The sequence below is a fragment of the Chrysemys picta genome, chromosome 19 (genome assembly GCF_011386835.1).
Source record: "Chrysemys picta bellii isolate R12L10 chromosome 19, ASM1138683v2, whole genome shotgun sequence".
Classification (NCBI taxonomy): Eukaryota; Metazoa; Chordata; order Testudines; family Emydidae; genus Chrysemys; species Chrysemys picta.
In genome coordinates this window covers 12,790,067-12,804,198 of record NC_088809.1, presented here as the reverse complement: position 1 = coordinate 12,804,198, position 14,132 = coordinate 12,790,067, and the positions used below count along the sequence as shown (strand labels likewise).

Genomic DNA, 14,132 nt, shown 5'->3' with positions numbered 1-14,132 from the left:
CATTTTGTTATTACCTTTTGAGTTTTTGGCTAGCCATTCTTCAAACTCCTCTTTGGCATTTCTTATTACATTTTTACACTTCATTTGGCAGTGTTTATACTCCTTTCTATTTACCTCACTAGGATTTGACTTCCACTTTTTAAAAGATGCCTTTTTATCTCTCACTGCTTCTTTTACATGGTTGTTAAGCCACGGTGGCTCTCTTAGTTTTTACTGTTTAATTTGGGGTATACATTTAAGTTGGGCCTCTATTATGGTGTCTCTGAAACGTGTCCATGCAGCTTGCAGGGATTTCACTCTAGTCACTGTACCTTTTAATTTCTGTTTAACTAACCCCCTCATTTTTGCATAGTTCCCCTTTCTGAAATTTAAATGCCACAGTATTGGGCTGTTGAGGTGTTCTTCCCACCATGGGAATGTTAATTGTTGTTATATTATGGTCACTATTTCCAAGCTGTCCTGTTATAGTTACCTCTTGGACCAGGTCCTGCGCTCCACTCAGGACTAAATCAAGAATTGCCTTTCCCTTTGTGGGTTCCTGTACCAGCTGCTCCAAAAAGCAGTCCTTTAAAGTGTCAAAAAATTTTGTCTCTACATTTTGTCCTGAGGTGACATGCCCCATTCAATATGGGGATAATTGAAATCCCCCACTATTATTGAGTTCTTTATTTTGATAGCTTCTCTAATCTCCATTAGCATTTCATCACTATCACTGTCCTGGTCAGGTGGTCAATAATAGATCCCTACTGTCATATTCTTATTAGAGCATGCAATTACTATCCATAGAGATTCTATGGAGTATGTGGATTTAAGATTTTGACTTCATTTGATTCTACATTTTCTTTCATATAGTGCCACTCCCACTCCCCTGCACGACCTGTTCTGTCCTTCCGATATATTTTGTACCCTGGAATGATTGTGTCCCATTGATTGTCCTCACTCCACCAGGTTTCTGTGATGCCTATTATATCAATAGGTTCCTTTATCACCAGGCACTCTAGTTCACCCATCTTATTATTTAGACTTCTAGCATTTGTGTACAAGCACTTTAAAAACTTGTCACTGTTTATTTGTCTTCCCTTTTCTGTGTCAGATTCTTTATGTGAATGTTTCTCATCTGATCTGACCCATACTTTATCCTCTTCCATCCTCTCCTCCTGACTATAACCTAGAGAATCTCTATCAATAGACTCTCCTCTAAGAGAAGTCTCTGTCCGATCCATGTGCTCCTCTGCAGCCATCGGCTTTCCCCCGTCTCTTAGTTTAAAAACTGCTCTGCAACCTTTTTAATGTTAAGTGCCAGCTGTCTGGATCCATTTTGGTTTAAGTGGAGCCCATCCTTCCTGTATAGGCTCCCCCAACCCAAAAGTTTCCCCAGTTCCTAATAAATCTAACCCCCTCCTCCCTACACCATCGTCTCATCCATGCATTGAGACTCTGAAGCTCTGCCTGCCTACCTGGCCTTGCGTGTGGAACTGGAAGCATTTCTGAGAATGCCACCATAGAGGCCCTGGATTTTAGTAGGGACCAAACTTTCAAGAGTGCTCATCAGCGTAAATAGGGCATGTGTGTGCTAAGCTCTCCTGAAAACATTGTCCTTAGGCTAACAATGTAGGAGGGGTGTTTCCCTAAAGATCTATTTCCACATCTTATTCCCACAGAAAGTGATAACTCATTAGACACACTTTAAACATTGAGAATTTTATTTAGTCTTAGTCTCACATTTGCACATCAACAGCAATGTAATCAGCAGAACAACTAGTTTGATTAGGCCCCTTGAAATATTTTGCCCATCTTCAGAATCTTATACATCTCCCTCCCCTGCTCTCTCATTTAGAACTATCCTGTTACAATCCAGCATGTTTATCAATGTGGCAGAAAAATCTAAAGGACCCTTTAAGTTTTGTCAAGGTTTGGGCATTCAGTTGTGAATATATGAACTAACAAGATGTCACAGATAACTTTAGAAGTTTACTACTGAAGCATCTTTCAATTTCAGATCTTTGAATGCTCATTTTCAGCTTCTTCATTCTGTAGAATTTGATTAGGATAAACCTGTAAATTAAACAGTTAGAATTAGTGACAAGATAAATTTTAATACTGAGAAAACCTTTAATCCACGGGTAGTGAACAATCTGCTTTGTACGATTCAGGAAGACTTAATTCCTCAGTGACATTAGGTATCACTAAGTTTCATATTCCAACTGTGCTTGTGTAGACTAGCAGTTGCACAATTGGCAATTTCTCCTCAATAAAAAGCAGAACAGCAGAGTTGTCTCCAATGGAGAGTAACACCCATAATTAGACAAGCACTGTAAATGCACTTTACAGAGCTTAGCATAGCTAGTACAAGTTTGAGTTACCACTCCTTTGGACTCAACCTTTAATTTCAGACTTGGACATGCAAAGGAGGAAACAAATTAGAAGCTTTTGTGCATTCTTTCAGTTCCATTGCAAATGACTACAGTGGGCCCTGACATGCAAGCCAGAATGGATATTACCAAGTACCATGCTGGTTCTTGTCCACTTCTGATAGAGAGACTAGGAACAGGCCCAGTTCCTGAGATAATTAATCTTATTGATTAGGTGATTTAAATCTGTACCAGACTACACACAACTAAATAAGCTACTCACCATTAGCAAACCTGCATTGCTTCAACACCTCGCTGAAGCCCTCGCACAGTTTGAGGTCACTCTGGTTCTGTGCACACTCCAAAAACTGCTTCATTTCATACTGGCAGGGGGGGTACTGGGACTGCTGCTGGTATGCAGGCTGGGCTGTTTGAGGCTCCTGAAAAAGAAGCCACAGAAATTCACATTATTTGAAAAATGAACACTGACGAAGATTTCCAGCTACAGAGAACCACACTTTAAGAGGACCTATTACAATAGGTACACATCTGCTTATTTCTTCCCCTGTGAAGAAGGCAGCAGGAGCTCCACTGCAAGTTGTGCAACTTTCAAATACTAGAGGTAATATCCTGGCCCCACTGAAGTCAAAGGGAGTCTTCCCGTTCTTAGAAATTTAGGATTTCATCCAGAGTATAACAATGTAAGAACTGTCCCTAAAGGGATTCAAATCCCAACACAGGGACAAGACTACCCAAAAAATCCTGGTCTCAAGCATCACATTGGTGAATAGAGGTCAATTTAAATTCAGTAAAACATTAAGGTATTTTCCTGGTCCCCTTTATGTTTAGGAAACTTGTTGATAAATGAGCTAATGTTTTGGATTGCAGTTGTACCTGCATTTTAAAGAAAAACGAGATCAGAAAGGGCACTAATGGAAGGCTGATCCATAACCCTCCACAGTCTATTTCAATAAGATTAAGAATTAGGTACAAAAGAAGAACAAGATAAGAGGTTCAAATGCAGCTGACAGAATCTGAGCCTTATACCTAGCCTCTAATTGACCATCTTAATCAACCTAGTCTTTTTTCTACTTGAGTGAAAAGTAGCACATGGAAATTCTCTTGTGCACAAATCCAACAGATAAATATTTCAGATCTTCATCACAAACTCTTAATGAATCCTAGAATGGCAGTTAACGCTTGAATACCCCCAAAGCTTCCACCCGTAACATCTTATTACTCTGATGGCTAATCTACCAATCAAACCATAAAGGCATTAGATTTGACTGAGCAGATCTGTTACATACCCCTTTTTTGAGGGGTTGTGAGGTGGGGTGTCAAGAGCCAGTCACTTCTAAACCCAGTAGAACCACCACTACATGATACTACCCATTTAAACTATTTAAAGTTTGGCTTGTTTGAAGTACATTTCATAAATGGTAAGGTGGTAACTGCTTTGCAGGATAAATATACTAGACTAGAATTATGCATGTATCCCCATATACCATCTCCAAGCATTAAGCTGTCATTGGCCTATAATGTCAGTCACTATGGCTCACCTGACAAGTTTCCCATTTCATACATAGCTCAGACTTAGGCCTGGTCCACACTAACCCCCCACTTCGGACTATAACATAGCTGAATTCAAAGTACCTTAGTTCGAACTTACCGCGGGTCCAGATGCGGCAGGCAGGCTCCCCCGTCGATGCCGCGTACTCCTCTCGCCGAACTGGAGTATCGGCGTCGACGGCGAGCAGTTCCGGGATCGATTTATTGCGTCTAGACAAGACGCAATAAATCGATCCCAGAAGATCGATTGCCTGCCGCCAAACCAGGAAGTAAGTGTAGATGTACCCTTAAGATACAATATCAAGCCATGTACCTGGTAAGTAATGTCAGGCCTTGCAGCTTCAGAGCTGCTTCCTCCACCAAATCCTCCTGTCATGGCATGACCCAGCGTGTGTCCTACAGCTGAGCCTACTGCTACTCCTGCAGCTGTTGTAGCCATCTGTGCCATCAGACCAGGCTGCCTTGGTGCAGCACCAGGAGACGCCACTGCAGATGCAGGGGCAGGTGCTGGTACTGCAGCACGAGCTGCAGGGGGCGGGGGTGCAGCTCTCATTTGCGGTGCACGACTGCGTTAGAAAAAGATCATTAATGCACAAAACAAAAAAACCCAACCTTTATAAAAAGCTCCCCATTTAAAAATGGAGATTTTGAATACCTGTAATGTTTATACCATATGCACATCTTGCAATACGAAGGGCTTGACTACACGACCTGCCAGATCAGCGGGCAGTGACCAAGTTTTCGCATCTAGTATAGACGCGATAAACTGACCGCTGAGCGCTCTCCCGTTGACTCCGGTACTCCACCAAAACGAGAAGCGCAAGCGGAGTCGGTGGGAGAGTGTCAGCTGTTGACTTACTGCAGTGAAGACACTGCAGTAAGAAGATCTAAGTACCTCGACTTCAGCTATACTATTCACGTAGCTGAAGTTGTATAACTTAGATCGATCTCCCTCCCGTAGTGTAGACAAGGTCAAGTCAGAGTTGTTCATGCTTTAGGCTTAGGTCCCCTTTTTGAGAACATCATAAAGATTTCACAAATGGATACACGAGATTCAGACCCCTGCCCATAATGTGAATGAAAACAACAAATGTGTGAACCAGGGGATAATCCACGTGTCGGGGATTTTCAAACCAGAGCCAGTTGGGTTTTGCCAGGGCTGATCCACAGCCAGTCCATCGTGTAGGTGCCACAAACTAGTTTAGTTCACGACTGTTAAGGCGCCACCCAACCCGGTTACAAATCGGATGGGCTCTAGGCCGGTTAAACATTTACCGGCTCGACAAGGCCACAGCGCTCAACGAACAACATCTCCCTCTGCAGGAGAAGAGGACGGCGACTGTTATATAACCGAGGCCTTCGATCATCCTCTCCCGCGGGCCTTGGCCTCACTGGCCACTCAGCCAGAGCTCCCCGCTGCCCTGCGCGCACCGCGCTCGCTTGGGGGAGGCTCGGGAAAGCCCCCGGCTCATGCCCCCGGCTCCGCGCAAGGGCTGTAACTGAGTGCGACAGCGGGGGGCCGGGGGAGGGGGGGAAGCTGCTGCCCTGCCGGGCCTGGGGAGACAAGGGGAGATTAACGGGACCCCCCCCACACCCCTTGTTCCACGTGTTCGCCGACCCCTCCGCGCACCCTGTCTGCCCGCCAGACTCCTCGCCCACCCCCTGGCCTGCCCCCGGTCCCGCTCACCTGGCCGGGGGCGCCATGCGGGACGTGCGGCTCCTGCTACCCCTGGGCATGCTGGCGGCGGGCGGGCGGACTCGCTAATGGCCGGGACTGCGTCTGCTACACCCTCCTTCCCCTGCGAAGGCCGCGAGCCTGACTGAGCCGCCGCTTCCGCTTCCGCCCCCTTGAAGGTCACCGTGTTTCCAACAGCGGCGCGCCCTCATGATGTCACACGCGCGCCCGGCGCAGAGGGCGGGGCCAATGCTCAGGGATAGCAAGAGTTCTGTGCTCCTTCTTGTTAAGGCTCCTCTGGCCCAGTCTCCACCCCCTGCCATGGATGGGAGAGACTCTGCTCCTGGCGCCATCAACCTGCCCTCAGACCAGCCTCCCTCTCCAAGCCAGGCTGGGTGAGGAGGGACCCACCGAGGAGGCTCTGCTGGGATCCCCCCAAGAGCTAGCCTGTATCCCCACAGAAGCCCTGCTGGGTGGAGGAAGGATGTTCTAGAGGGCTGCCCTGTGTCCTTGGTTAAGGCCCTTATGTGTAGGCCGATGGATGTCAATGAAGTGGCTGCAGTATTCGGAAGTCAAGTGCGACTATTGGGCCAGTCTGAGAACCTATGAGCAGCAGGTGGTCACTGTTCTTGTGGAGTTGATCTTAACATTTACGAGGTGAAAACTTAGTTATAAATGGCCAGTTTTACATGGTAGAAGAATGATAAAGAAATTCAAGCCAAGAGAATGAAAAATAACAAATATTCAGAGGAAACCAATTAGTAAAGTGACTACAGATCCAATAAATGCATGTGGTAGGAAAGTCTGTAGAATCATCTACAATCAAGTATCAGAGGGGTAGCCGTGTTAAGTCTGGATCTGTAAGAAGCAACAGAGAGTCCTGTAGCACCTTTAAGACTAACAGATGTATTGGAGCATAAGCTTTCGTGGGTGAATGCTGCGTCTGACGAAGTGGGCATTCACCCACGAAAGCTTATGCTCCAATACATCGGTTAGTCTTAAAGGGGCCACAGGACTCTCTATCTACAATCAAATTACATAGTCTTGTGAATGCTGTTGTATATAGTCTGTGTTTAAATGAGTTATTATATATTTAATTAAGCCAAGTTTAGTTAATGTGAAAGGTTTTTCGTATGTCTGAAAGGTGTTAGTACTATACAAATACTACTTCCAAAAACTTATTTGGGTACAGACTCTTGCACAAAGCACCCTGTAATACAACACCTGTTTGCAAGCTGTTCAGCTAATGTCCTAAATTTTTCTCTCTTTTAAACTGTGATTGGTCTAGCATGTGTGAGAAATTATATTGTTTAAATTTGCCACCTTTTAATTTTGATCTATTAATAGTTTCACCTGTTCTCTAGCGCATGTATCAATTCCAGCTTTATAGCATTGAGGTAATAAACAATCAGAAGGAGTAGCAGACATCTCTCCCCTCTACCTTTATTTCATATCTCACTGCCTCAATTAACATTTTCTGTTTATCCATATTTAATTTCCAGTTCCCCAAAAAGCATAATTGTGTCATTTTCACATTCAGAGGGGACCTATCGTCAGATTAGACAACTGTCTAAAAGTAAAAAAAAACGAGTATTGATCAGAAAAACTATGACCATGATTCCACACAGTTGTGTGCAGGAACAGCTGTCTAACCACACACAGCTCGTTTAAAGTCTTAAAAAAAACAATCTTAAGAGCAGCAAGGGGACTGATAGAACCCAACTCCCAAAAATTGCCATGATCAAAATCAGATTACTTATATGATTTTACTGACGATAAAAGCCACTCTTTTTTAAAAAAATAAGCCAATAATACCTTTATTTACATACATTCATACAGCTATCATTTATTAGAAATGTTATTTACAATTAACCAGTATATATAAAGGTACTATGAACAACCCAATGCCAATATACATAACCAGTCATTTCAAAACAAAGAAAAACACCAACATTGCCCTAACAGGACAGTTAAAAGGGGTATACTTAAAATACACTCTGTGTTAATCTCCTGTTGTTACAACACTTAAGGTCAATAGAACTTGATGAGAACGTATATTTCAGTTTATTCTGTGGGTTTGATACCACATAATATGTAGTTGCCCCTGTATTTTAAGGCCTAGATCCTGCGAACATCTATGCCACACTTTTATGTGCCTGTGTAAATCACTGTGAGACTACTCATGTGCCTGTTCTTTGGAGCAAGAACCATATCTACAATGCCTGTTGCAGTTGTGAAGCATCTAGCATAATAGAGTTCTGATCCTGATGAGAGTCCCTTGCTGCTACTGTAATTGCACATGCGTACTTTAAGCATGGCAGTAGCCCCTATTATAGTACACAATGGGACTGCTCGTGTCAGTAAAATTAAGCATGTACACGATAGGGGCCTTAGTCGGTTTCCCCTATTTGTATGGGTCTTTCAAACAGCAATAAGGGACAGAGATATTTTTTAAAATACTGAAAATTCAAAAATATATATATTTGAAACTACTTTAATCCCCCTTAAAAAAACAAAACAACCCCCTTGATTCCATGTAATGGTGTCCCTTTTCAACATTCTGGCTGGGATTTTTAAAGATGCCTAAAACCTCCCTAATTTACACCGCTTTGAAAATCACAACTCTCTCACTTAAGCCCTGATCTTCCAAACTCACATGTGCCGTTGGATCCCAGTACCCACACCGACTCTCATTCACCGACTTCAATTGGGTTCTTTGTGAGTACAAGAGATCCACCTGCACATATGATCATGTAAAATCAAGGCCTTAGATTTAACAACCCTGAGATTTAAGGCCCCAATCTTACAAATTTTTACACACCTGAGTAAGCTCATTGAGTTCAACAAGACTACTTAAGTATGCATCTATGGACCCTGCAACAGGATCTACTAGCAAGGAACCCTGACTTCAATGAAACTTCACCTGGGCACAAGCATCCATACTAAAAGATATGATTGTAGTGCCTTCAAATGTAAAGTCTCCAAGACAGAAACCCTGGCTTCATATTTGTCTGTAAAGTTCTTAGCATACTGTTGGCATTATATAAAATAACACAAGATGAGGCAAAAAAAAGTACCAAGGACCTTGGTCTTATTGAAAAAGTCACTTATTTGTCCTGCAAGACATGGTATTTAAGCTGTGCAGCAGGTGAGGTTAAGGAGATCCCATTGCATAGCATTCCTGAACAGGGCTCCCTTTTTCTAAGGGGAACAGCAGTTGGAATGCGGGAAGATGTTTAACATCTGGTCCTCTATTCAGCCTGCAAGAAATGGACACAACACATTGTCTCTTTTAGTTACATGATCAGCTACTGTGTGACATTTCACTATTTCATTTAAATATGAAGTAAGCCGACCCTCTTCCTTTGTAATCAGCACGAAACAATCCTTCCCCCAAGAATATTTACAGTGGTGTTGCCTTAAATTCAGCAAGATCGGGCTGCACATACTGACGCTTCAAAGTTGGAGGGGGAAAGAGCAGCGTATAGAGAGAAGCGATGAAGTTTTATCACCGCAGTGCGTCTTAACGCTCATTATTATTTATTTGTATTACCATATAGCCTAAGGGTCCTAGTCATTGGACCTGGTCTCCTCTGTACCAGGCGCTGTACCAACAGAACAAAAAGTCCCCATCTCAGGAAGCTTACAAGCTAAGTACGGTGAGAAGGAACATTATGGACCTTGGGTTGCTTTCAGGGGTGATACCACTGGTTTGGGGCTCGCCCACCACAGCGAGTTGGAAGGTCGGGGGGGGGGAGATGACAGAAGAGCGAGTGTACAGATTTGCGTGGCTGCAAAGGGGCTTCGGGGCGGGGGGGCGGTGTAAGGCGCTCGGGTCACCTCTCTGGGAAGGCCGGGGCTTGGGAAGGGGAACCCCCCCCCGGGGGGACCTAGCGCGTCACTCGCCCTGGCGCTGCGCCTCCCGGCCCGGGTGGAGCGAGGCCCGCGCTGCTCCCGGCGGCGCCGCTTGGCCTGGCTGTTACGCAGCTTTTGGGCGAGCTTCCTCTCGTGGCCGGCGGGCAGGTAGCGGTTGGTGCGCAGCTCCCTCTCCCGGCGGCTGCGGCCCTTCCCGCCGGAGCCCGGGCCCCGCGGCCCGCTCCACTCCCGCACGTTGTACCACTCGTACGGATCGTAGCGGGCCTCGGCCTCCTCCGGCTCCTCCGCCCCAGGGGGCGCCGCCTTCTGCGGCCTGGCGGCGGCCAGCCCCTCGGGCTCCTCCCGGGCCCCCGGCTCTCGCATGCCTGCCGAGCCCGGCTCTGGCTGAGCGCTGCCCCGCCCACCTGGGGGCGGGGGCTCTCCGCTCCGCCTTCCCATTGGCTCCGCCGCGGAGGGCGGGCTCTAACTCGCCACAAACCCCACCCTTCTTGTGACGTCAGAGAGCATGCCGCTCCCTCGCTGAAGGTTACCGGCCCTGGGCTATAGTAGAAAAAGAGGTTCAGAGATAAGTGGCAACAAATCGGAGAGACTGAAAGGGTTAGGACTTTTTAGTACAGAGCGGGGACGTGATAGATGTCAGAAGACTAATGAAAGGCATTAGCAAAAGAAAATTGGGCACTCCTATTAGATACTTAATACACATTCAAGTGAAAGGCACTATACCGAAAATTGATGAAAGGAAATACTTGTTTAGACAGCACAATTAACCGGTGGCTATTGCTGCCACAAGATAGCAAGCTTCTTCGGATTTTAAAAAGGATTAGTTGTTTACATGTACAATAGAAGATCTACAGATACCTTACAAATATATGATGAAAAGATAGTCCTTGCCCCAAAGAGCTTACAACAACCTAGGGTTACCATACGTCCTCTTTTTCCCGGACATGTCCGGCTTTTCGGCAGTCAAACCCCCGTCCGGGGGGAATTGCCAAAAAGCCGAACATTTCCGGGAAAATGGCGGCTCTGCTCCTCCCCGACTCTTCGGCGCAGGGTCCGGAGGCACGGGGGCTGCCCGAAGCTGGTAGCGCTCGGGCAGCCCGGCTCTTAAACAGAGCCGAAGAGTCGGGGAGGAGCAGAGCCACCGCGGCTGGAGGCTCTGCTCCTCTTCGGCTCTGTTTAAGAGCCGGGCTGCCCGAGAGCTACCGGCTTCGGGCAGCCCCCATGCCTCCGGACCCTGCGCCACCGGAGCCCGGGAGGGGAAGTGCCCGGCTGGGGGCGCAGGGTCCAGAGGCATAGGGGCTGCCCAAAGCCCGAGCACTACCAGCCCCCGGCTGGGCGCTTCCCCTCCCAGGCTCCAGCTGCGCTGGGGAAGCGCCGGCCGCGGGTGCAGGGTCTGGGGGCTGCCCAGCAAACCCTGAAGCCGGTAGCGCTGGGGCAGCCCTTTCCCCGTTCCTGGGAGTGGGAGGGAGGAGGGGGTGGAGTTAGGGCGGGGCTAGGGGTGGGGAAATGGGCGGGGCCAGGGCCCATGGAGGGTCCTCTTTTTTTATTTATTAGATATGGTAACCCTAAACAACCTAAGTGTATGCACACCATGGATAAATTTGTCCCTCTGATTTCCTGATCCCTACTTATTCAGTTAATGTAGGAAAGTTTTTTCCCCCGATTAGGGGCCTGACCTAATAGCCACTGAAGTAAATAGAAGGACTCCTGTTGAAGTCAATGGACCTGGGATTGGGCCCTGTGTTTGTGAGGGAATCAGCCAAAAGCAAAATCTCAAGTTGCTTTATTTCCCATTGCAGGCAGGTATATCTCTTATTTGTATCGTACGAAAGCATTCAGAAGTTCATATATTTAATATGATTGCTACCATGCAACATTATAACTTAATGCTCAAGTCCAAGGAGGAATAATTACCAGAAGAAAAAATTTGTCATTCCTTTTTCCTCAGTTGTTTGCTGCTATGTAAGGGATGTGCACAAGACTAGAATTATATTAAATACTGCTAGGAAATTATTTCAGCATTGTAATGTACGATGTTGTTCTCTGACTAGTGATACTCTCTCTGCATGATCACATCATTAGTATTATCAGCTTGTAAAGTATTATTAGTCTGAAGCGCAGCTTGAATCACAGATGTAATTTCTGTTAATTCCTGTATTAAAGAGGAGACAAACAGACCACTTATACTGCAACAAAATATTTTATAAAAGCAAATCAGTGAGGTAACCTGCCCATTTAGTGTGATATATACAACAAATAAACCACACACATAATTTCTTTAAATTTATGGGACTATACAAAACTGTTTGCAGGATTTTTTTTTAATCAATTGGACTATATGAAACTGTTTGCAGGTCTGGACCTTTACTATTGTCTCAGAAGCTGATTCCTCCACCTTCTGAATCTCTGTCATTCTTTTTCCCGGACTTTTCTCCAGTCTGTCAAGATCTCCATGGCGTATATCTTTCCCTAAATGTCCCTGTTTTTTTGGTTTTGTTTGTCAGCCAGGAAATAATTAATATTTTTAATAATTTCTAAAGATATGATTACTTCAGCTGCCAATCTAACTAGGTTGAAAAATATTTGCTGTGCTGTATTTATATGAAAAATATTCCATGTGTTTCTATAGGTTCTCATACAGAATTTGGATTCCAGATAGTAGTCATTTCAGATTTTGGAACTAGTTTTGAATTCTCTCTCCTAAATTGGGCCCATAGTGATTCCCAATAGCACATCCTCTATAAATCAGCCATTGACACGCAAAGCATCATTCAAAAGTTGACAGAGCAAAAATAAATTGTGTTCCACCTGAAGTAAAAATTCAGGACCCAATCCTATACCCTATACACTATAACTCTCAGTGAGCTTAATGAGAATTAAAGGTGCTAAGCACCTCTTAGGCACTGCCTGGGTTCTTACATTATATATAAAAATATTCTTGACTGGAGACTTTGTGTTATTTGGGGGCTTAACTTCAAAAATGTGACTGTTGCCAGGCAAGAGATAGGGTTGTTTCTGTTCCCCCACACCTCACCTTTATTATCTCTTCTGTGCAACCAGACTTTTTTTCACCACACCAGTAGAAATTAGAGCCTAGACAGCAATAGACATTTATTTGAACTTAAACCCTTGTTAGAGAGCAAGGACAGCCTTTTTTATTGTTAATACATTTTTATGAGTCCTGAGCAATACATCTCTTCTCTTTGCTGCAGTAATTTCACAACGTGTTTCTGTGTATTGATTTTGTTCCATAGAACAAAAGAGGCACTAATGGCATCATTTGAGCGATGAATGCTGCCATTGTGTTGCTCTGTTGTTTCTTGTTCCCTGGGAAATTCTACAGAGGCTCATATTGTACTGACTTACTGTCTGTTAGTATGTCTAGCTAGCAGCAGGCCCAGAAAGCTCAAGAGAGTAGTGGGATAGGTGGGCTGTGATTGTACTTTAAATATGGAGGAAGATAGTGGGTGTGGATGGTGCTTATGGTAGTGCAAGGCTCATTCTAGACTCTGCTGTTATACCTCTTTTGTATTTATTGTTCAGAGACTCTAGCTGGCTTCTCGAACTATAACCAGAGATGTATTGAAACTGCTCCTGCCAGAAAAACCTTATTTTCTAGACTATCTTGTTCTAGGACGTTAATTCATAAGAAAACATATTCTCATCTCCTCTCCTCCTTAATCACGCTACTGCTTGGTTCTCAAAATGTTTAGTTCTGCAGATTACCAGAAAAAGAATCTACAAATCACTGATGATTTTTAGACACAATTTAAGATTATTGTCCTATACATACCCTTTCCCCCCTTTTCCTTATTCCATAACCTCTCATATTTAAAATTTTTATTAATGTTAATGTTTAAAATGAAATATACATGAGTTAAGAGGCAAGGTACTGTACATTTGTGGTCAGGCTTGGGTTATGGGCGTTACAGGTATCGTTTGCAAGGATGAGAATACACATACATATCACATAACCTGCATAGACCCAGATTGGGGTGCAAGGGTTTTTAAAGTGTCAGTGGATAAGTGGGCTCGGGTACGCCACCCATGGAATGAATAAGGAGTCCAAGTCAGTATCGGTGTAGCGGATAAGTACATGGGTGAGGCGCGTCTCTTGGTCCTTCAGGGAAGGAAGTGAGTTATTTCCCTGGTCGGCGGTCTCGGCTACTCAATGCGGTATTGACGGTGTCCTGTGATGTGTTCCGTATAAATGTCTCTATTACAGTAAGGCTTAATGGAAGTACTTGTTCTTAAGTACAATGGTATACCTTATACCTTTCTTGTTTCTTCTCCAAATGGACTAAAGCATAAAGGGGACTTCAAAAAGAGATGCATGTGCTAAAACCCGTTGATGGTTTGTCCTACCAAGGTCAATGCCACAAACACCATTTACTTCAAAGGGAGCAGGATGAAGCGTCTATTAACTCATTTCTTAAAGTGAGTTTGGAGTTGTTTATTGACATTTTAGTGCTGTTTGGGATGTTCATGGAAACAACATGGCTTCTGCCAGAAAAATATTAGTTATCTAGAGCCAATCTAGAAGCACCTTAAGGCCCTACCCCCATATTGATGTTTTCTTTTCCCCCTCGTATCCATGCAACATTATTCATGTGCCCTTTGGCTTTGACCATGTCCTCATGCACTTTGTCTGGCTCTGCCAA

At 44.8% G+C, this 14,132-nt stretch overlaps 2 protein-coding genes across 2 annotated transcripts; both read right to left on the bottom strand.

The window, feature by feature from the left end:
• Positions 1-1,685: 1,685 nt before the first annotated feature.
• On the bottom strand, positions 1,686-5,813 carry CHCHD2 (coiled-coil-helix-coiled-coil-helix domain containing 2). Its single transcript, XM_005283425.5, has 4 exons — positions 5,608-5,813; positions 4,234-4,486; positions 2,635-2,791; positions 1,686-2,055 (listed from the first exon to the last, which is right to left on the bottom strand). The coding sequence occupies exons 1-4, from the start codon at positions 5,655-5,657 to the stop codon at positions 2,045-2,047; spliced, it is 471 nt and encodes a 156-aa protein (XP_005283482.1). The 5' UTR covers positions 5,658-5,813; the 3' UTR covers positions 1,686-2,044.
• Positions 5,814-7,153: 1,340 nt separating this feature from the next.
• NUPR2 (nuclear protein 2, transcriptional regulator) lies at positions 7,154-9,834 on the bottom strand. Its single transcript, XM_065573501.1, has 2 exons — positions 9,502-9,834; positions 7,154-7,165 (listed from the first exon to the last, which is right to left on the bottom strand). The coding sequence occupies exons 1-2, from the start codon at positions 9,832-9,834 to the stop codon at positions 7,154-7,156; spliced, it is 345 nt and encodes a 114-aa protein (XP_065429573.1).
• Between the last annotated feature and the right edge of the window lie 4,298 nt (positions 9,835-14,132).

Coding starts and splice junctions, on each gene's coding strand:
- CHCHD2 (XM_005283425.5), bottom strand. CDS start 5,657: ATGCCCAGGGGTAGCAGGAGCCGCACGTCCCGCATGGCGCCCCCGGCC. Junction 4,487..5,607: donor CGCATGGCGCCCCCGGCCAG/GTGAGCGGGACC, acceptor TTTCTAACGCAG/TCGTGCACCGCAAATGAGAG. Junction 2,792..4,233: donor GGCCTGACATTACTTACCAG/GTACATGGCTTG, acceptor CTTCTTTTTCAG/GAGCCTCAAACAGCCCAGCC.
- NUPR2 (XM_065573501.1), bottom strand. CDS start 9,834: ATGCGAGAGCCGGGGGCCCGGGAGGAGCCCGAGGGGCTGGCCGCCGCC.